This window comes from Notothenia rossii (assembly GCF_949606895.1).
Source record: "Notothenia rossii genome assembly, contig: scaffold_99, whole genome shotgun sequence".
Classification (NCBI taxonomy): domain Eukaryota; kingdom Metazoa; phylum Chordata; class Actinopteri; order Perciformes; family Nototheniidae; genus Notothenia; species Notothenia rossii.
The window spans coordinates 32354-53890 of record NW_027639922.1 but is presented as its reverse complement, the minus strand read 5'-3'; the positions used below and the strand labels follow the sequence as shown (position 1 = coordinate 53890).

At 41.1% G+C, this 21537-nt stretch overlaps 1 protein-coding gene across 1 annotated transcript; it reads left to right on the top strand.

Moving 5' to 3' along the window:
• Positions 1-398: 398 nt before the first annotated feature.
• LOC307027235 (uncharacterized protein) lies at positions 399-21519 on the top strand. Its single transcript, XM_079695446.1, has 3 exons — positions 399-543; positions 18525-18581; positions 20288-21519. The coding sequence occupies exons 2-3, from the start codon at positions 18525-18527 to the stop codon at positions 20942-20944; spliced, it is 714 nt and encodes a 237-aa protein (XP_079551572.1). The 5' UTR covers positions 399-543; the 3' UTR covers positions 20945-21519.
• Positions 21520-21537: the final 18 nt, after the last annotated feature.

The following is a 21537-nucleotide window of genomic DNA, read 5'->3' as shown; positions in this document are numbered from 1 at the left end:
ACATAATAGCTACGTTTTCTTTTTGCACGTGGAGATATGGACGAGTAAATCCCGCAGATTACGTACATATAAACCTGCGGCGGAAACCCCTCTTGTCTGTCAGTGTGATCATGACTGATTTGATAAAAGTAGCGAAGTAACGCGTTTCGGGGCAATGTTAGTAACTGTAGTGTGATCACTGAATTATAAAAGTAGCGCGTTACACTACTCCGTTACCGACGGATGGATGGATGGATGGTCATTGCATCATCGTTTTGCGTCATGACGAAACCATTTGCGTGCCTTCTTCCTAAAGCCAAACCGCGCGGAAACCTTCTTATTACGGCGGTATGCACCTTTTAAGTTGTTTGCAATCCGCCAAAAGCAAGAGAAGAAGAAGAAGCGGAAACACCTCACATTGAAGTGCTACCCCTTTTGTTTTGCTCTGTCGAAAGTAAATAGAACAAATTGGACGACTTTCCTTCCAACTTTACAGTCGTTACATGCTACGTTCAAGACTTCTTTACAATCATTATCATCAACTTCAACGGCAGGAGAAAGAAGGTAAATATATGTTCTATTCGATGGCGTTAGAGCTAGCTGTTGTTAGCCTCTGCATGCGCCAATCTAAAAATACCCAGCTTTGCAGCATTAATTACGATGGTATATGTTTTGTTTTCAGTGTTGGGTGTAATGCGTTACAAAAGTAACGGAATTACAAAATGTATTACTTTTTGTTGTAACGAAGTAATGTAACGCATTACTAATTAAATATGGATAATATATTACCCGTTAGTGGTTAATTTGAGCCGGATCCTGCCGGAACAGGATCCGGCACCTCTTCATTTTGGCCTCCCTGTGTTCCGGCACCTATTTGGGCAGATCCGGTACCTCTCACAAAAAATAAAAAATAAAAATGGTTAAAATGAAATAAAATATGCAGATATTAATTTACAGAAAAAATCCCAAGAATTTCATGTCGTTTATTAAGATTAAGATTTGAAAGAGTCGGAGATCTGTGTTGACGCACTGAAAAGCTGGACCAACGGACACACGTCTTTCACTTTTGAAATTCGCCACATGAGGAGCACGTCGCAGAGAGGAAGAAACGGTGATTCAATGCAAGCATGTCAAAAAGACAGTTACATTTACTGTCTTTCTTCAAAAAGAAGGAAGAGGTAATAGACACTTCAAAACGAGTCAGAAAAGCCTCCACAAGCAGCGACGAGGGCAGCTGCAGCGGTCATGTTGATGGTCAAAACCAGGAGGAGGTTAGCGCTGCAACAGCTAGCCAGCTAGCTAACCGACAGCTAGCCAAGCCCGGGCAGCGGGTCAGGTTCACCGCCAGCTGGAACAGGAGCCAGCTACCGTCAGCCAGGTGGACCACCAACAGCAACGGGTGGGTACCCTGGCATCAACTAGCCCGGTACAACAGCCGGAGCAAGAGGCGAGCGGAACCGCGACATCAGCTGGCTTACAGCAGGAAGATTCAGTAGGAGAGGAGAGCGCATTGAGCGTAGAAGAGTGTGGGACGTCCAGCGACAGGTCAGTTTTTTCTAACTGTGGCCAAGAACTTGGAGGACCGTATGTTATCTCAAGGAGGCCGGATGCCAGATAAAACTGGATATAACAAGTTCATTGAGGAGTTGAAGGTGCTTTACGCACAATACTGGCCCGAGGACGCAGGTGCGCTGTATGGAGAGACTGAGGTCGAGTCACTGTGTCAGCGCTTCAACATTGCCAACCCGCGCGCAGTCATACGGGCCTACAGAACGTACAGAGACTCAGATGGTAAAGACACCCCCGATGAGCTGATGGAGTTACTTGTTGCTGTCAACAGCATTCCCATTGTAAGTGCTGAATGTGAGCGCGGATTTTCTCAAATGAACTTGATTTGCACTCCCAACCGTAGCTCTTTGCTCACATCCACCATGTCATCTTTACTCTTCCTAAATCTTGTTGGACCCCCCCTGGCTAAATTCAATCCAGTCCCGTACGTGAGGTCCTGGGTGGCCAAAGGACACAGAACTGCCACAGACACACGCAGTAAAAGCAGAAAAAAAGAGATAGAGGACAATCCGGACATGCTCGTGATGTGGGGTGTTTTAAACAACTAAATATGGTGAGCTAACATACTGTCTATTAATAGGCCGCCGTGCCAATCTTTGAATAGGCCTAATAAATATTTTTTTTACACGTTAAACCTGTTGAGAAATTAATTGCTGGCTGTATACTGAAGTCCCACCTGTGGTGATGTGGGCATTTGCCTATGTTGTGCGTACTAGCCTAAAAAATTATAAATTATCGTCATAACATTTATACCATGGATACTATTTGAAATTGAGGCTTGTAAGTCCCACAGCGTTGCAAGTGGACATTTTCATGTTGTTTTCAGCACCTTTTCTGTATACGTTCCGGGACCTGTACGCGTCTCGTCATCCCTGAGCTGTCATATGTACTTTGCGTTCCGGCACCTTATGATTTACAAATTAAGCACTGCCCGTTACAATGCCCAGTAACGCAGTTACAACACATTTTAACCCGAAATGAAATGGTGTTTTGTTTTTTAAAGAGCATCTTGCAGGTTTTTGTTTTTTCTACATTTATGCTTAAACTTGCTTGAAAATTACAATTTAAAAAAAGTGAATGTAGGATTTGATATGTTTTACGAGACATAAGGTTAGGAATTCAGAGGGAAAGGAGCAATGTTGAGCTCTGCTCTTAAAAACGGCTTCTTTTTAAGGTCATACGTCAAACGCATCATATTACATCACAAAGGGTAAACATCTCCGCTCTCTGACCGCAGGTATAGTTAGTGGTTGCGTTGAGTTGAGCGGTTGTGTTTTAGTGAGCTGGTATTTTTCGGTATTTTTACATTGTATTTAACCATTTGTAATCATGGTGCAGTATTGTGTTTGTGCAGGTTGCACAAATACCAGCCTATCAGGACATCGAGTCCACAGTTTCCCTCACAGTAAAACGGACCGGAGCTAGCGTTCGTTCCTGGGTGCGTTGTGCATCCACCTCCCTGCAGCACATACTCTCCACAGCTTTATTAGGAAACCGTAGTACTTCTCTCTCCCCCCCCCCCCCCCCCCCTTCGTTGCTCTCTCTCTCTCTCCCCTCCGGTACACGGCACCGTAAGACGTAGTATGGAGTTGCATTAGGTAACGCTGTGGTGGCTGTACTGCTCCAGCCGTCTCCTTTGTGTTTGTTTGTTTCCCCCTGTCTGTGTTGTTTGTGTGTGCGTGGTGGCTGTCACTCCTGGCTCCCGGCTCAACCTCCACTCACCTGCTGCAATCAGCTGTGCACCCTCCCCGACTACACACCTGCTTTCCATTAAGACATTTACAACGGCATATCAACGGAGGCTCCACAACCTTTCTCCGCCAGATCGTCAAGTATCAGCCGTATCTCGCGTCTCCCCTCCGGTACACAGCACCGTTTCTGTTATGGATCAGTATCAACAGTCCTGCCAGTAACGTTACTATATTATCAATGCTACTTTAGTTATAGCCTGATATATGATAGCTAACTTCACAATGTTGTGATGTGACGTTAGCTAACATTCTGTAGCTTACGCCGGTCACTAGGGGTGCAACAACTAATCGACTTAATCGATTAAAATCGACTACCAAATTAGTTGCCAACTAATTCAGTTGTCGATTCATTGTTGACGTCATCACGTGTGTTTTACGCGCCTTTAAGCTCCAACGTTATTGGTCTTTTTTATCGGTACTGGAGACATTTAAAAAATATGTCATGTATTATTGCTACAAAAACATTATATCGCAGTCTTAGTGTTGCCAACTCGTTTCTAACATGCAAAAAGACAAACAAATACATCTATGATCTATTTTCGATCAGACGAGATCTCTCTCCCCCGTCTGTGTGCGAGGGGGCGGGGAAGTTTACACACACGCAGCTGCTACATGCAGCAACACACTGCGGAGATGGCGGAGGGAAAGCGCTCCGAGGTGTGGTTAAACTTTACCAGTCTCGATGTGGACAATGCTCGTTGCCAAAAGTGCAATAAGAGTTTAGCATGTAAGGGCGGTAACACGAGCAATTTGTCTAAACATTTAGCAAAAGTGCACCACATTCAGACGGAGGAATGCACCGACTTTCTTTCTAGTAGCTCTTTATCCCCATCCACGAGTAACGTTTCCACGTCGGGTATTATGTATGCTAGCAGTAACACACGGAGTTAACTCAATTATACAAACATGGGTTAATGATTAGAGGTAACAGAGTTATTTAGTTTGTTAAAGTTTCAGCTATTCTGTTCACAGTTCTGTCATCACATTATTTAATACGATTTTAAAACACTGTTTCTTTTGATGTGAAATATTATTTATTTTATTTAAATAAAAAGCAATATTAATTTTGTTTAGTTAATTTAATTATATATGTATTTTTGAATTAAGTATGCATCTTTATTGTCTTCATTGTTAGTTTCCACATGCCTAAAACAACCTCAAGCCAAATCTAAAAGTTGATGGCTAAATCAGAGCGTTTGAGAAATTGTGCAAGGCACACAGTAATAGTCAGAATAGTCGATTAATCATTTCATTAATCGATAGATTAATCGATTATCAAATTAATCGTTTGTTGCAGCCCTACCGGTCACTCACCAAGATAGCTGCCCAGTTCTCCACTGGTTCTCCTCACACCACAGCTCAATTTCTCTCCGATGGCCGTTATTTCTTCTAATCCTTGGCTGCTCCTGGTCTCTTGGACGCCTAGCAGGCTCATAATTATAAGGTTGTGGTCCGTCATATGCATTCGAATATTCATGTTCAACTTCTTCTGTGTCGAAACCAGCATTGGGATCCATGTTTATTAATACGTTACACCGGTCGCTCTCCCCCTTGTTTCCCCCGTGTTACGTCACACGCGGGAGGTCACGTGCCGAGGCTTTTTTATGCGGAAGGGAACATTTCTTACAAAAACAACGCCAGATGTCACTGTCGTGTATATTTCTGTATATTTATTGAAAATCTAGTGTATTCATCATTTTCCTACACATTTATTCACAGGTGTGTTTAACCTGGAAGTTGCTCTTTAAGAATGTACTAACATAGCGAGACATTTCGACACCAGAGAAAAATTGTGCGGGTAGATTAGTAAATCTGGGGCCTCATTTATAACGCCGTGCGTAGGATTCACGTGGGAAGTAGGGCTGTAACGATACACTAATCTCACGATACGATACGATACACGATATTGAGCTCACGATACGATATATATCACGATATTCAGCCAACGATACGATACGATACGATTCGATATAATTCGATACACTTACATCATTTTCTGAAAGATTTTAAAGGGGCAGTGTGATTTTGGTGACATCTTGTGAGTGTTCCATTGACTTGGATTGAATTAATTCAACTGAAAACTGAAAGCATCAATTATACAATATATGGCTCTGACTAGACAGAGTCTACAGCTTGCAAATGCTGGACAAAATGACTCAAAAGATGTGGTGAGAAAATTTGTTTCATTTATTGAAACAGTGCCAACTGTAGTTTACAAGCCTTTGAAACGTGAGTACATAAAGTGCAGTATCACAATGGACCATGGAGAAATTAAAAGGTGCAGCAGGTGGCCTGTTCTGAACAGATTCTTTGACAGCATTTTTAGCTTAACACAGAATATGAGGTAGCCAATAATTCAAGTCACTAGGAACAACATTTAATGTAAAATGTACCTGCCAATAATTCAAGTCCAAAGGAGTAACATTTAAGCCAAAAACACTAAACAGAAAGGCTCCTCTCTACATAACTGCATCTACATTCTCTTCAGATTTTTGTTCAGGAATATAATCTGATCAACGTGGTCTGGGAGAAGTGCACTTCTCTGAGTAGTGACGATGGCCCATTCCCAAACCGCCCCCTACACCCTACCCCTCCGTTTGCGCGTTCACGCGGAGGGTCCGCCTACGAGTGTGGAGCGGTATGGAGGGGGAGTGGGCTATCAAGCCCTCAAACAGCGAGTCTGCAGCGGTGCTGACTTGAGACCGGTCTCTACCTGACCGGAGTCGCGCTGTGTGTGTCCGCTGCTGTCAAGCTGTTAACAAGTAGTTCCAGCAAACATCCACTGATAAACTGCGATGTAAACAACCTCATGATAACCTCATATGTTTTAATTTAGGATCATACCTGTGTTTAGTCTAGAAAAAGGTAAATGTGTGCATTTTATTATAAAGTTGTGTATATTTACAGACCGTTGCAAAAACTAAGAAGCTTATCAGGTTTAAAACTAAAAGAGCTTCGAAACACAATGAAAGATGTTAGGAGTTTTATTTGAGTTATTAATTTAAACTTTTTGTCTAAGAGATGTTGATTTGAAACCGTTGTTACATACAGTTACGGCATTTCCTGTTTCTGCTGGAGAGAGGGGAGGCCGTCCCAAAGCTTGCTGCTGTATTTACTCCCTCCATCTGACAGGAGGGAGCCTCGTTGAGCTGCGAGTGTGGCTACAGACGGAGTTCACTCCGTCGAGGGAGTGGTTTGGGATTGGGCCGATATCTCCGGCGGTAGAGAAGACCCTCTCCAGTGTGGTTAATGTTTGCCGCCATTCTCCTGAACCGCTTCGCATTCACTGCGAGAAGAAGACACCGGCGTCTGTGTATCTAGAAATGCTCTACAGCGACACTAGCGGCTCGGCTGGCTGACGTAACCGCTCTTCATGCAAAGCGAACGGGGGGGAATGGGCAGCGAGCAGAGTGCCAGGCGGAACACGGGGGATTTGAATGGGAGTTAATGTATCGATACCCGCGGCTGAAATATCGATACTTTCTCGGGAAACAAAATATCGATATATATCGCAGGATCGATTAAATTGCACAGCCCTAGTGGGAAGGTTGCTTACCTAGTAGAAATTAAAAAAAAAATAGGTACAGAAATGTTCCAACATTTTCCGATTCACAAAACATTGCGTACCGGCGTGCGGCACTTCCTACGCCGGTTTCCCCATAGATATATATAAACACTAAGGTTGCGGTCAAATAGTGCATTTAGCTTAGGAACCTTCCTAACGGAGTGAAATGACCCGGAAGTCCCTCAGTGGCAGCCATGATAAGTGCCGTTCGAAATCTCTAGAATGATAGGAAAGGAGGTTTCAAACTTCCTTTATAACCTCCTTTAGCTTAGGAACCACTGGACCTCCCTCACCGAAAGGAGAGGAGAAAATGCTGCCCCACAATGCCTTGCAGCCGCAGCATTTGACGTCACACAACAGTCGGCCGTTCATGGACACAAACGATTATGACGGAGAAATTATATCATGAAAGTTACGGTGCTTATTAAGCATTTTAAAACGTATGTGGTAAGTTGCCAAAGTGCTTTGTTTTGAACGTTCATCAGTATTATAATCAAAAAGAGAAATATGAACGTTAGTTTTTACTGAAATGATCAAATAAAGTCAACATTTCACTGAGCTGTGTGGGGTTTGTTCAACTTTTAAAAGATGTTTGAATGGTGATATACACAGTGATAGGTGTTAAGGACTAACGTTTATAATAAATACATTTATATTTATTTTAAGATCTTTTCATAGTTCATACAATCATACGTATTGGGATCATTTGTATTAATGTGGACCGGAGGGAGAGGGTGACGAGCATAAGTTTCACTTTCCTTTTTTATTTCAATTCCAACTTTGTTCATGAAGAATATGTTTCTCTGTTGTCCACGTTCATAAATCATAAAGCAACAGCATCAGAGCACGGTGCAGTCTCTAGATGAGTCCCTCGTTCTTATTAAACATCCATGTTGTAGTCCGCTGTATAGAAAACTAGTTTCCATAGTTTCCCCACAGCAGCAGACGCACACAATGACGTCCGCTGGCGCATCATAAACACGTCGGATAGTGAAAGTGCAGTCGGATTCTCTAAAGTACCGCAGTCTCTTCTCCTAAGTCCTTTTGAATTCTCCTATCCACTATCCACTATCCCTTAACCCCGTGACGTTTCACTCAGAGGTCAAGGAATAGGAGATAGGGTTAGAACTTAGGAACCTATTTTAAACTATCCGAACGCAACCCAGATGACTTACCCGCGCTGCTGGCCAATGGAGACTGACGTTGCAACATGGCCGCCATCTTGCTACAGGTAGAGCTCTCATTCATAACATTATGGTTTACGATACGATAATACTTTATTTGTCAGATCAAGTTTGAAATTTGACTTGCGTCACAGCAACTCCATGTCCAACATCAACAGACAAGTATCCAGACACAATACATGAAACACAAACAACAAACATTTAACGTAACAGCACAATCAGTGAGAGAAAACATGCTCAAAGAGCCTTCAGCGTGCATTTGATCTGGGATTTAGCTCTGTGTTTACTGTGAGGATTGACTGATGCACGAAGGAGTGCTTCAGTCTGACCTTATTGAATGGTGGGACCCTGTATCTCCGATTAGATGGTAGCAGTTAATACTCACTGTTCAGAACATGGTTTGGGTCAGAGATGATGTGGTTGGACAGCCTCACTAGGTTGTTATGATGAGTCATAGAGTCTCTGACAGGTTGACCAACAATCTTTGAGCAGATTTTTAACAGGTGGAGCAGTTTTGATTTTAAAGCTGCTGACAAACACTTGTACCAGGTAGTATTGCAGTACTGCAGAATAGACATGATCACAGATGTAAAGAACAACAGAAGAATTTCTCTGCACGCCCCAAAAGACCTAAGACGACGGAGAAAATAAATTCTTTGTTTTGTCCTTTTGCTCAGATATTCAATGTGATCCTTCCATGACAGCAGATGGTCAATCATTACACCCAAGTGTTTGTATGAAACTCCCTGCTTGATTTCATCTGTGTGGATGACCATGGGGACTTTATGGGAGGCAGATGGTGAGCCAAAAAGGATTTCTTCAGTTTTCTTGGTGTTGATCTCAAGAGCATTGTTATCAGTCCACTCCACCACCTGATGGACAGCCTGTTGGTGCAGCTCAGGGTCGTCTGTGTTACTGAGCACAAATATTATTGCAGTATCATCAGAGTACTTAATGATGACTTGATTTGGTGTGTTGGTACGACAATCATCAGTGTAGAGAGTAAAGAGCACAGCTGAACTCACGCAGCCCTGGATGGGGGGGGCCCTACATTGGTTGTGATGGCAGATGATAGGGTTTTGTTAACCTTCACAAGTTGCTCTCTACTAGTGAGGAAAGCAGCATACCAGTAAATCAGGTATGGATTTACTTCCATTTTGGCCATTTTGTCTGCTTGTATTGTGTTGAATGCTGATGAGAAGTCTAGGAAGAGGGCTCTTGCATAGGTGTTGCGTTTATCTAAATGTTTAGTGATGATGTGAACCAGAGTGGCCACAGCATCTTCCGTGCCGCACCCTTGTTTATAGGCAAATTGGGATGGATCCAGTTTGTCTTGTGTTGTACTGATAAGAAATCGGAGCAGAATTCTTTCTAGTGATTTCATAATCACTGAGGTGAGGGCTATTGGTCTGTAGTCCTTATGTTCTTTTGGGCATGGAATTTTGGGTAGCGGTTTGATGTGTGAAGTTTTCCATGACAGAGGGATGGTGTGCGTGTCAATAGAAGCCTGAAAGATGGGTTGCCACACTGGAGCCAGCTCAGTAGCAACGTTTTTCAGCAGAAAACCGCTGCACCCATCTGGCCCAGCCGCTTTCTTGGTGTTGGTGCACTGAAATGTTTTTCTGACCTCTTCGACACTGATGGTAATTTTGTCAGAGGAAGCAGGTATTATAGTTTCGAGCATTTCAGTGCACTTTGCAGAATTATCCAGTGACTCAAAACGGGTAAAGAACGTGTTTAGTTCGTTAGCAAAACAAAATTCATTGTTCGTCACAATAGGTTTAGCTGAGGATGACATTCCTGTCATGGTTTTCATGGTGTCCCATACCTTTTGGGGGTTTTTGGCTTTAAAAGCATTTTCCAAAAGCTCTCGGTGTGCCAGTTTTGATTCCCTCAATTTGACTTTCAGTTCTTTCTCTGTCTGTTTAAGTGCTCCATAGTCTTTGTTTTTGAAAGCTATTTTCCTGGTATTTATAAAGGTTTTAATGTCCTTAGTCACATAAGATGTATTATTTGGATAGATTTGTAATTCTTTAGTGGGAACAACTAGTTCTACACAGAAGTTAATATAGTCATTGGTAACAGTAGTTATTTCATCTGGTGAACCTTCCTGAAAAATGTCCCAATCTGTCCAATCAAAACAGGCTTTCAACTGTTCCCTACTTTCATTTGTCCATGTCCTTATTACTTTCTTTTCCGGTTTACTTCTCTTCAGTTTGGTCTTATACACTGGTATCTAGGCCTGTCACGATAATTAATTGTGTTGGACGATACATTTTTCTGGAAATTATTGCGATAAACGATAATATTGTCGGCACCGTTTTAAGACAATTTTAGACATAATGATAGTACATAATAATAATAATAATTCTAGTACATCCTTTCAAACATAACTTTTTATTGAACATTCAACATTGCAAATGAAATGTGAAATAATATTAAAATATATAAATTAATAAATAAAACAAATTAATTAAATTATAATAAATGAATTAAATCACACACAACCAAAACAATAAATTAAATAGAGTCAGGCTGGAAAACAGAGCTCTCTCTCTCTCATATATATTTATAACTTATTTGTATTCGTTTTTTTTTACCCTCTGTCTTACACATCCACCCACGCTCGAGCACTCCTCACTCGGACTAAACCCCTCCATGCACACCGCCAGGCTTATTAGATAAATAAATAAATAAATAAATATGAGCACACATTATCTCACAAGCAAAAAAAAACTCCTTAAAACAACAGTCAAGTGTACAGTCCACTGTCAAAGACCCAGATGCCTCAACAGGCCATATCCAAATCTGTTTTTCTAAGTTTTCGAGCAAGGAACACCACCATGCTTGCATTGTCGGGCGGGGGCTCTCCATCTCCAGCTGCCGTGTTTGCTCCCAGCTGGGAAAACGGAATGGGGTGGTTGTGTTTTATGTGGTTTAAAATGCGTGGTATTGCCTGCTTTTGTCGCTACCTTTTTTAAACCAATGCGACACACCGCCTGGCTCATTCAAGTCCGTAGGTTCGCCTCGTTGATTTGGTTTGAATCCAAAATACTGCCACACCGGAGAATCGAGATGTGTAGTTAGGTTTTGTAACCAATTCCATTTCACTGTTTCTACACGGACCACTATTGCGGTAAGCATGTTGTAACTTCCGGTTGTTGTTGTTATCTCCGGGTATCCCGTGTGCCTGTTCTGTTGCTGATAGCTTGTTATCTTAACTTAATCGATCGTTTTAAAACTCTTGATCACGGCAACTGCCTGACGTTGTAATCACACGTTACTACAGCTTAAGCACTCACAAACTCTCCTTCTCTTAGCGACTGTAACTCCACAGTTGCCTACACTCTTTTCGGGTTTGCTAACGGTAGCTACTTTAGCTTGATAGCTAGCCATGGCTCTTTCCCCACCCTCGGGTGCTATTTCCTGCTCTAACTGTCTCATGTTTGGTTACTCCCCTACCTCCTTTACTGGTACCGATACATGTGTTAAATGTAGTATAGTTGTTAGGTTGGAGGCGGGAATCATAGCCATAGAAGCCCGGCTCCGCATCTTAGAAAATAACTCAGCTACAGTAAAGCCCATGTTAGCCGGTGCGGACCGGCAAAAGGTAGCTCCTCTTAGCCGTCCCCCGGCAACTCCCGAGCAGCAGGGAGAATGGGTGACTGTTCAGAAGGGGCATAACGCGAAACCCGCAGGTCCCCACCAACCCGTTCACGTATCTAACAGATATTCCCCACTCAGCGAGACACCCGCTGAGAAGCCAACTCTGGTTATTGGTAGCTCTATTATGAGACACGTGAATTTAGAGACCGAAGCGTCCACAGTCACATGCATTCCGGGGGCCAGAGCGGGCGACGTTGAGGCGCATCTTAGACTGCTGGCTAAAAATAAACGTAAATACAGTAGGATTGTTATTCACGTCGGTGGTAATGATGTTCGTTTACGCCAATCAGAATGCACCAAACTTAATGTGGCGTCGGTGTGTAGTTATGCTAAAACAATGTCGGACACCGTAATCTTCTCTGGTCCCCTCCCCAATCTGATCAATGATGACATGTATAGCCGCATGTCATCATTTCAGCGCTGGTTGTCTTGGTGGTGCCCAGCAAACAATGTGGGCTTCGTGAATAATTGGACAGCCTTCTGGGGAAAACCTGGTCTGATTAAGAGAGACGGCATTCATCCTACTTTGGAAGGTGCAAATCTCATTTCGGCAAACATTTCAGGGCTCTGTGGACTTAATCCATGACAAACTGGAGTTGAGACCAGGAGGCAGAGTCGCAGTCTTACACGCTTCTCTGCGCTCTCTCCTAGGCAGTCATCCATAGGAATCCCGACCCCAATAAAATACCCAATATTAACGGTGTGTGTGTCTGCCCAAGGACAATTTAAGGTAAAACCTAATAGAGGTGTCATACATAATAACCTAATAAAAGTAAATGTAACAACTACTACAGTGCAACAAAACAGGAAGATTAAATGTGGTCTCTTAAACATAAGATCTCTAGCATCTAAAGCAATACTGGTAAATGATTTAATATCAGATTATAATATTGATATATGCTGTCTCACTGAAACTTGGTTGAGACATGAAGAATATGTCAGCATAAACGAGGCCACTCCACCCAGCCATATCAATACTCATATTGCCCGAGGCACGGGCCGAGGAGGTGGAGTTGCAGCAATCTTTGACTCAAGTTTACTTATCAATACTAAACAAAAATTAAATTATACCTCCTTTGAAAGCCTCATTTTCAGTCTTACGCATCCGACCTGGAAAACTTTGCAGCCAATCTTATTTGTTACAGTGTACCGTGCACCAGGTCCTTATTCAGAATTCTTATCAGAATTCTCTGAGTTTTTATCAGCTTTGGTACTTAAAACAGATAAAGTAATTATCGTAGGTGACTTTAATATTCATGTTGACGATGATAAAAATAGCCTTACTGTTGCATTTAACTCTATATTAGATTCTGTTGGTTTCTGTCAGAGTGTAAATAAACCAACCCACTGCTATAATCACACTCTTGACCTTGTTCTGACTTATGGTATTGAAATTGAGCAACTATTAGTCGAACCGCATAATCCTGCTTTATCCGACCATTTCTTAGTAACTTTTGAAGTACTGTTACTAGACTACAAAGCATTAGCCAAAAGCTCCTGCAGCAGAAACCTATCTGTTAGTGCTATAGCCACATTTAAGGAAGAGATTCCACCAATACTTAACTCGATAGCATGTCTGCATGTAGGGAAGGAAACTTATACAAAATGTACACCACCCCAAATTGATCATGTTGTTGATAGTGCTACAGATGCGCTGCGAATAAAATTAGACTCTGTTGCTCCTTTGAAAAAGAAGAAAATAAAACAACATAGATTAGCTCCATGGCATAATGCCGAAACCCGCAAAATAAAGCAAAAGTCGAGACAACTTGAAAGGATATGGCGTTCCACTAAACTTGAAGAATCTCGTTTAATTTGGCATATTACTCTCAATGAATATAAGAAAGCACTGCGTAAAGCGAGAGCAGCATACTACTCTTCATTAATAGATGAGAATAAGAATAATGCAAGATTTCTTTTCAGCACTGTAGCCAGGCTGACAGAGAGCCACAGCTCGACTGAGCCTTCTATTCCCATAGCACTCAGTAGTAATGATTTTATGTGCTTTTTTAACGATAAAATTGTTACTCTTAGAAACAAAATCAATGACCTCTTGCCTTTGACCAGTATAGTGTTATCAACAGCTCCCGGAAACGTAAGTTCTAATAATATTACACTAGATAGTAAACTAGAATGCTTTTCAGCCATACACCTTGAACAATTAAATTCAATGATTCTCTCTTCTAAACCATCAACGTGTATCTTAGACCCGATTCCAACTAAGCTGTTAAAAGAAGTTTTTCCATTAATTAGCACTTCTTTATTAAATATTATGAATATGTCTTTATTATCAGGCTATGTTCCAAAATCATTCAAAGTAGCAGTGATAAAACCGCTTCTTAAAAAGCACAACCTCGATCCAGAGGTTTTAGCCAACTATAGACCTATTTCTAATCTTCCGTTCCTCTCAAAAATTCTTGAGAAAGCAGTCGCAAAACAGCTGTGTGATTACTTAAAAAACTATGATTTATTTGAAGATTTTCAGTCTGGCTTTAGAACACAACATAGCACAGAGACAGCTCTGGTTAAAGTCACAAATGACATTCTAATAGCCTCTGACAAGGGACTTGTCTCTATTCTTGTCTTGCTCGATCTTAGTGCTGCATTTGATACTATCGACCATGATATCCTATTGCAAAGACTAGAGCACTTAGTTGGCATACAGGGAACTGCTTTAGGCTGGTTTAGGTCTTATCTATCTGAACGCTCTCAGTTTGTACGTGTCAACGATGAATCTTCCATGCAAACCAAAGTTAGCCATGGAGTGCCACAGGGCTCAGTGCTTGGACCTATTTTGTTCACCCTATATATGCTTCCGTTAGGCAATATTATAAGGAATCATTCTGTAAACTTTCATTGTTATGCGGATGATACTCAACTATATTTATCAATCAAGCCTGATGAAATTAATCATCTAAATAAAATTCAAGACTGCCTCAAGGACTTAAAAACGTGGATGACCTTAAATTTTTTGATGTTAAACACGACCAAAACTGAAGTTATTGTACTTGGCCCGAAGAATCTACGAAACAAATTATCTAAAGATATATGAACTATGGATGGCATTAATTTGGCCTCCAGTGAGACTGTAAGGAATCTTGGTGTTATATTTGATCAGGATTTATCCTTTAACACCCACATAAAATCCATTTCAAGGACCGCCTACTTCCATCTACGTAACATTGCAAAAATCAGGCATATCTTGCCTCAAAACGATGCAGAGAAACTAGTCCATGCATTTGTTACTTCAAGGCTGGATTATTGTAACTCCTTATTATCAGGGTGTACCAAGAAGTCAGTCAAGTCGCTTCAGCTGATTCAAAATGCTGCAGCTCGTGTACTAACCAGAGTTAGGAAAAGGGACCACATTACTCCTGTTCTGGCTGCCTTACACTGGCTCCCTATAGAACACAGGATAGAATTTAAAATTCTTCTTCTCGCCTACAAAGCCCTTAATGGGCAGGCGCCATCTTACCTTAAAGAACTCATTATACCCTATTGTCCTACTAGGGCATTGCGTTCCAAGAATGCAGGGTTGTTGGTTGTTCCTAGAGTCTCTAAAAGTACAATGGGAGCCAGAGCCTTTTCTTATCAAGCTCCACTTTTGTGGAATCAGCTTCCAGTTTGTGTTCGGACGGCAGACACCCTATCCGTTTTTAAGAGTGCGCTTAAGACCTTCCTTTTTGATAAAGCTTATAGTTAGGGCTGATTAGATTCAGCCCCTAGTTTTGCTGATATAGGCTTAGTTTGTCGGGGGACATCTTACTTCTTCCTTCTCTCTGTCTATACCTGTGTACTCTCATGTTCCGATTAACCCAGCTTCCCCAAATTTCTTTCTTTTTGGTGTCTATATACGCCGGGATCCGGAGTCATGGATGATCCTGCGGTCCTGTGTCATGGATTGCGAGTCCTGGATCTTGAGTCGTGGCTGCGGTCCTGGATCATAAGTCCTGGATGGATATCCTCGTGGATTCATCTTCTTATTATACACACATGCATTTCAAAACATTTGGACTACCTATGTTGCAAATGTATTATCTTTTCAATTTACACACGGCATCTATTGCACGTCTGTCCGTCCTGGGAGAGGGATCCCTCCTCTGTTGCTCTCCCTGAGGTTTCTCCCATTTTTCCCTTTAAACTGTGGGGTTTTCTCTGGAAGTTTTTCCTTGTACGATGTGAGGGTCTAAGGACAGAGGGTGTCGTATTGTCATACTGATATTCTGTACAAACTGTGAAGTCCACTGAGACAAATGTAACATTTGTGATATTGGGCTATATAAATAAACATTGATTGATTGATTGATTGACTTTAAAGTCCCCGCGAGTAAGTCACACGTTGTCTCCCGCTTGTCGCTGTATTATTAATTTGGCTGCTACGCTGCTGCACGTGCAAGCGGAGTGTCCTGACCTGGCTGTGTGTCAGCCCCGCCCATCACAGCGCGCCTGGTAGCCACAGCGCTCCAGGCTAAAATGCTGGTCACATCTTTATGTAAACGGCAATTTATCGAGCTCAGAAAAGTTATCGAGTCCATTTTTATTTATCGTACAATAAGTCAATTTATCGATTATCGCGACAGGCCTACTGGTATCATATTCACAACATTATGATCAGAGTTCAGTATTGGTGGTCTACATTTAGTCACATTTAGTCGTGAACACAGTCAGCGATGGAGCCGGCCGCCAGTGACGCTCTGCCGCTGGGAGGCACGTAAACAACAAACAGTAAAATACACCCGAATTCTCTAGGCAGATAAAAGGGTCTTAACGTCATGCCGAGAATTTCTACGTTGGAATCACAGGTTTTACATTTTACTGAGTATGATCGGCACCACAGATCATTAATATACACACAAATACCGCCTCCTCTGGTTTCCCCCGAGTTCACATCCCTGTCTGCTCGAACAAGGGTGAATCCGGGTACTTCAAAGAGAGATTCAGGCATCGTAGATTGTAGCCAACTTTCCGTGAAACATAGTAAAGAGTTTACTATTTTAAAAAAACCATAGCTTGCTCAATTTTCAACCAATTTTCAAACGGTTTGGTTTTTTATAAACATCAAAGATGTAGTTATGATACTGCATACTTATAAACATGGACTTTCATATGAAAATAACATTAATCAGAGACAGCAATAGCTACACACACCGTGTGTGTGTGTGTGTGTGTGTGTGTGTGTGTGTGTGTGTGTGTGTGTGTGTGTGTGTGTGTGTGTGTGTGTGTGTGTGTGTGTGTGTGTGTGTGTGTGTGTGTGTGTGTGTGTGTGTGTGTGTGTGTGTGTGTGTGTGTGTGTGTGTGTGTGTGTGTGTGTGTGTGTGTGTGTGTGTGTGTTGACTTCACCACTCTACATTTCTAATATATATAAATATAAGGCTTAACGTTACTCTGATCCGGTTACCTATGTTGTGGCAGATATTTAAGTAAGCTTTCTTAACGCTAATGTTATAATAGTCCGATTGCTCTTCTTCTTCTTTGCTTTAATAGCGAATCGCTTCCACTTGGAGCATATATCGCCACCTACTGTTGATTTATTTAATGTATAAACTGCCCATATTGTTCATGTAGAACAGTGTTCACGTAAGCCTGCACATTGATTTTATTTTTCATTGAATGTAACCGTTTCAATAAGGATAAATCTATTACAGGTTGAGGTAGAAACCATGGTGGAACAGCTGATAACAACAGTGTGCAGAGTTTAAAGCGATCAAGTCATATTACAGGATAAAGGAAATACAGTTTAAACTGCAGTTGCAGTTCAAATCACAGACTGTGTGAACGTGAAAATTAATAAAATATCACCTCCCATCTTCAGAGCAATCTGACTATTATAACATTAGCGTTAAGAAAGCTTACTTAAATATCTGCCACAACATAAGTAACCGGATCAGAGTAACATTACGTACCCTACAGTCCGCGGAACTGTGAGTGCAGATGTCAATGTGTCCCATTATCACATCATAATGTATCATATATTTCCTTATCTGAGTCAGCTTACAGTGCCACATACTGTATGCAGAAGTATTATTTTAAGCAACACATTAACTTGACGAAACACTCGAGTCAAATGTAATTAAAGTCAGATACACTCGTTTCTTGGACGGGGCAGTGATATCATAAACCTGTTAATGTACGCATTCAAACACTTTTTCTTTTACCAGCTGTATTCACCTTTCAGGTGCTGCTATGTGGCTTTTATCCTGGATAAAGTGTTTAAGTCATGGATGTTTAAAGTTTAACTTCTTCATATTTGATCGAGTTTATTTTTATTTATCGTACGATAAGTCAATGAATTGCTTATCGCGACAGGCATATGCACACAATAACACAGTGGAAACAAACATGTGTTTGACTTTCATTAGTGAATGAAACGTTGTGCCCTTTATAGTCTGTGTCCAATATCGTATATATTGTATATATATCCTATAGATATGCTAAGGTCCCGCTACTGACACGATAGCAGTCATTTAGTGCGCATATGTGTAATTAAACGCAATATATCAAAATCTCACTCCAGCCAGCTACCCAAAGTTGGCATCCCTGATTTTTATTTGTAATATATAGCTTTACCTTTTTTTTTAAAGCTGCATTTTCTTTTTTTTAAATGCACAAACTAAAGCACAACAAGATATGTCTCTATGTGTCAGATGTGCAAGTGTCTAACTGGATGGACTCCATCTCTCTTTGAGCTTTGTGGTAGTGATTGTTTTGTCAAATGAATGGTCTCAAGGTTAACATTTAGAAAAACACAAAATGTTTATTTTAATTCCTGTAGTTGGCTAATAAGTAATATGGTAATCTCTGTTATTGCAGATGGCTGAACTTCAGGTAGACGATAACACGAGCAGCAGAATGACTTCATCAGTAGAGGTAAGTTACTTTAACTTTTAAAAGTGAAAATCCGGGTTAAATAATTATTCATATTTCAGTGAAAACAATGACATTCTGTGTAAAGTTTAGCCATCTAGAGTCCTGTTGATTTAAGTTTTCAGAATTGTTTACATGGTTACATTTGAGTCCAAACAATGAAGAATTAAAAAAGCATTCGTTATACTGAGTGAATCATATTGGTTGCTAGGAAACATCTGGCAAAATCAATCAAAGATGTAAACAGGAAGTCACCTGTAGAAAATAGCGAGTGCTAAAGCTAAAGTAGCATATTCAAGGAGTTGTTAACATCTGATCATTCACATTTTAAAAAAAGTACACCATGTACCTCTGAACTGTAGTGGAGTAGAAGTACACAGTAGCATAACATGGACATACTTTAACATAAGTAAAGTACAATTACCTCAAAATTGTACTTAAGTACAGTACCTGAGTAAATGTACTTCCTACCTCTGAATTTACTGATATAATGTGACCATTTAATTTTCATTATTTTCAAATTCACGGTGTAGATATTTTAATAGCTAGTGATACCTGGATACTAAAACTAATTTATAAAACAATGAAACGAGTTTGTGTGCTTCAACCCTTTTAGTTTTTTGTATTTAGCTATACATAACTCTAACCTTATAACAGATAAAGTTTGCAATATTCCATCATCATATTGGTTGAAAAAATACATTTAAATGTAGCATGTTTTGAATCATATTTTTTTTTAAATGTCTCTGAGAGAGCCAACCCCTTTGTATTCATTTAAAAATAACAACAAATCATTCTGAATCAATCAACCAATCAGTGTGTCTTTGTTGTTTTGTTGTATCAAGTTAATAGGTATTTATACTTCTTCCTTTATTCAGCGGTATTTTCAACAACTCACTGTTAAAAGATGTTGTGTGGATTTTAAAAGTTGTTCAAATATTCTCAATAATATTCAAATGATGCACTTAAGTTGTCAACTTGTATTTTCTTTTCACATCAAACACACACACAGCTCCCTAAAGAACAAGGCACCACAGTCACTTAAATATAAGAATGTGATAAATATGTGGTAATTTAACAACAAGCTAAAGCCTACTGATTTCTAAAAGTGTGCATAGAGCCTTTAGTCTCTCACCTGAAATGGGTCCGACTTACTGCAGAGGACCCGGACACAGCTCTCGCTTTGGGAGTACAGAGTTTGGATGGCCCTGAGTAGAGACCCCCTCACCCCATACTCCCGCAGCACCTCCCACAGTGACTCCCTGGGAACCCGGTCATACGCCTTCTCCAAGTCTACAAAACACATGTAGACTGGATAAGCGTACTCCCAGGCCCCCTCCAGGATCCTTGCGAGAGTAAAAAGCTGATCCGTCGTTCCACGACCAGGACGGAATCCGCATTGTTCCTCCTCAATCTGAGGTTCGACAATCAGCCTGACCCTCCTTTCGAGTACCTTAGAGTAAACTTTCCCAACCCCTTTGTATTTATTTAAAAAATAACAACAAATCATTCTGAATCAAACAACCAATCAGTGCATCCTTGTTGTTTTGTTGTATCAAGTTAATGGGTATTTATACTTCTTCCTTTATTCAGCTGTATTTTAGGCTACAACGAGTCGGAATGCATTCTCGGGTTCCATTAAAAACCTTCATATGTGTCCGAATACACTTGTGTCACTTTCTCTGTTGATTTATTTTTTTGTTTTATAGGAAGAGACCTGCAAAAACCGTGATAGGCTTTATGATGAGGGGGAGAAGAGTATCATCGGAGAACAGCTGGATCAACATCAGTCTACAGCCACGATAGGAAAACCACACACCTGTGACCAGTGTGAGAAGAGTTTCCGGAGTTCAGGGAATTTGAAGAGCCACAAACGTACCCACACTGGAGAAAAACCTTTCACTTGTCACGAATGTGAGAAGAGCTTTAGCCATTTATACTCATTGAAGGTCCACCAGAGAATCCACACTGGAGAAAAACCTTTCACATGTGACCAGTGTGAGAAGAGCTTTAGCCAGGCAGACTCATTGAAGGTCCACCAGAGAATCCACACTGGAGAAAAACCTTTCACATGTGACCGGTGTGAGAAAAGTTTCACGGACTCACGCTCATTGAAGCGCCACCAGAGAATCCACACTGGAGAAAAACCCTACTCCTGTGACCAGTGTGCGAAAAGTTTCAAGGACTCACGCTCATTGAAGTGCCACCAAATAAACCACTCCTTTGAACAGTGGAAGAAAGAGTTCAGTGACTCATACAGTGTGAATCTCCACCAGCCTACCCACACTGGAGAAAAACCTGACGTCTGGGCTCCCTGTGAGAAGAGTTTCAGAGAACCAGACCACATGGGAGAACACCTTCACTAGTGCACTGAGACTGTTCAGAAAGAGTGAGATGGACTGTTGGACACAACTCACTGTTAAAAGATGTTGTGTGGATTTAAAAAAGTTGTTAAAATCTTCTCAATAATATTCAAATGCATGCACTTAAGTTGTCAACTTGTATTTTTTTTCACATCAAACACACACACAAAGCTCCCTAAAGAACAAGGCACAACAGTCACTTAAATATAAGAATGTTATAAATATGTGGTAATTTACCAACAAGCTAAAGCCTACTGATTTCTAAAAGTGTGCATAGAGCCTTTAGTCTCATAAGATAGATGGAGCGTCACTTTGAACCATAAACTATTATCGTTGCTGACTGTACTCATTCAGGCCATTTTATCATCAGAAAGAGGTTCCACAGGGATCTATCCTTGGTCCATTCATGTTTACATTAGATGTTACATAACTTTTTCCAGTAGCCACACTTGCTCCTTCGACCCCTTCTCTGTTGGGGAGGTTTGTAAGGCTCTAAAGGGCCTAGAGCCCAATAAATCAGCAGGCCCAGACGATCTCCCCCCTTGTTTCTTACGTCTAGCTTAGGGCTGAACGATCTATCGTTTTAGACCGAAAAT

What these genes read in the sequence shown, in the direction of transcription:
- LOC307027235 (XM_079695446.1), top strand. Translation starts at nt 18,525, where the DNA reads ATGGCTGAACTTCAGGTAGACGATAACACGAGCAGCAGAATGACTTCA. An exon ending in GAATGACTTCATCAGTAGAG is followed by an intron (nt 18,582 to 20,287) that starts GTAAGTTACTTT and finishes TTTGTTTTATAG; the next exon opens with GAAGAGACCTGCAAAAACCG.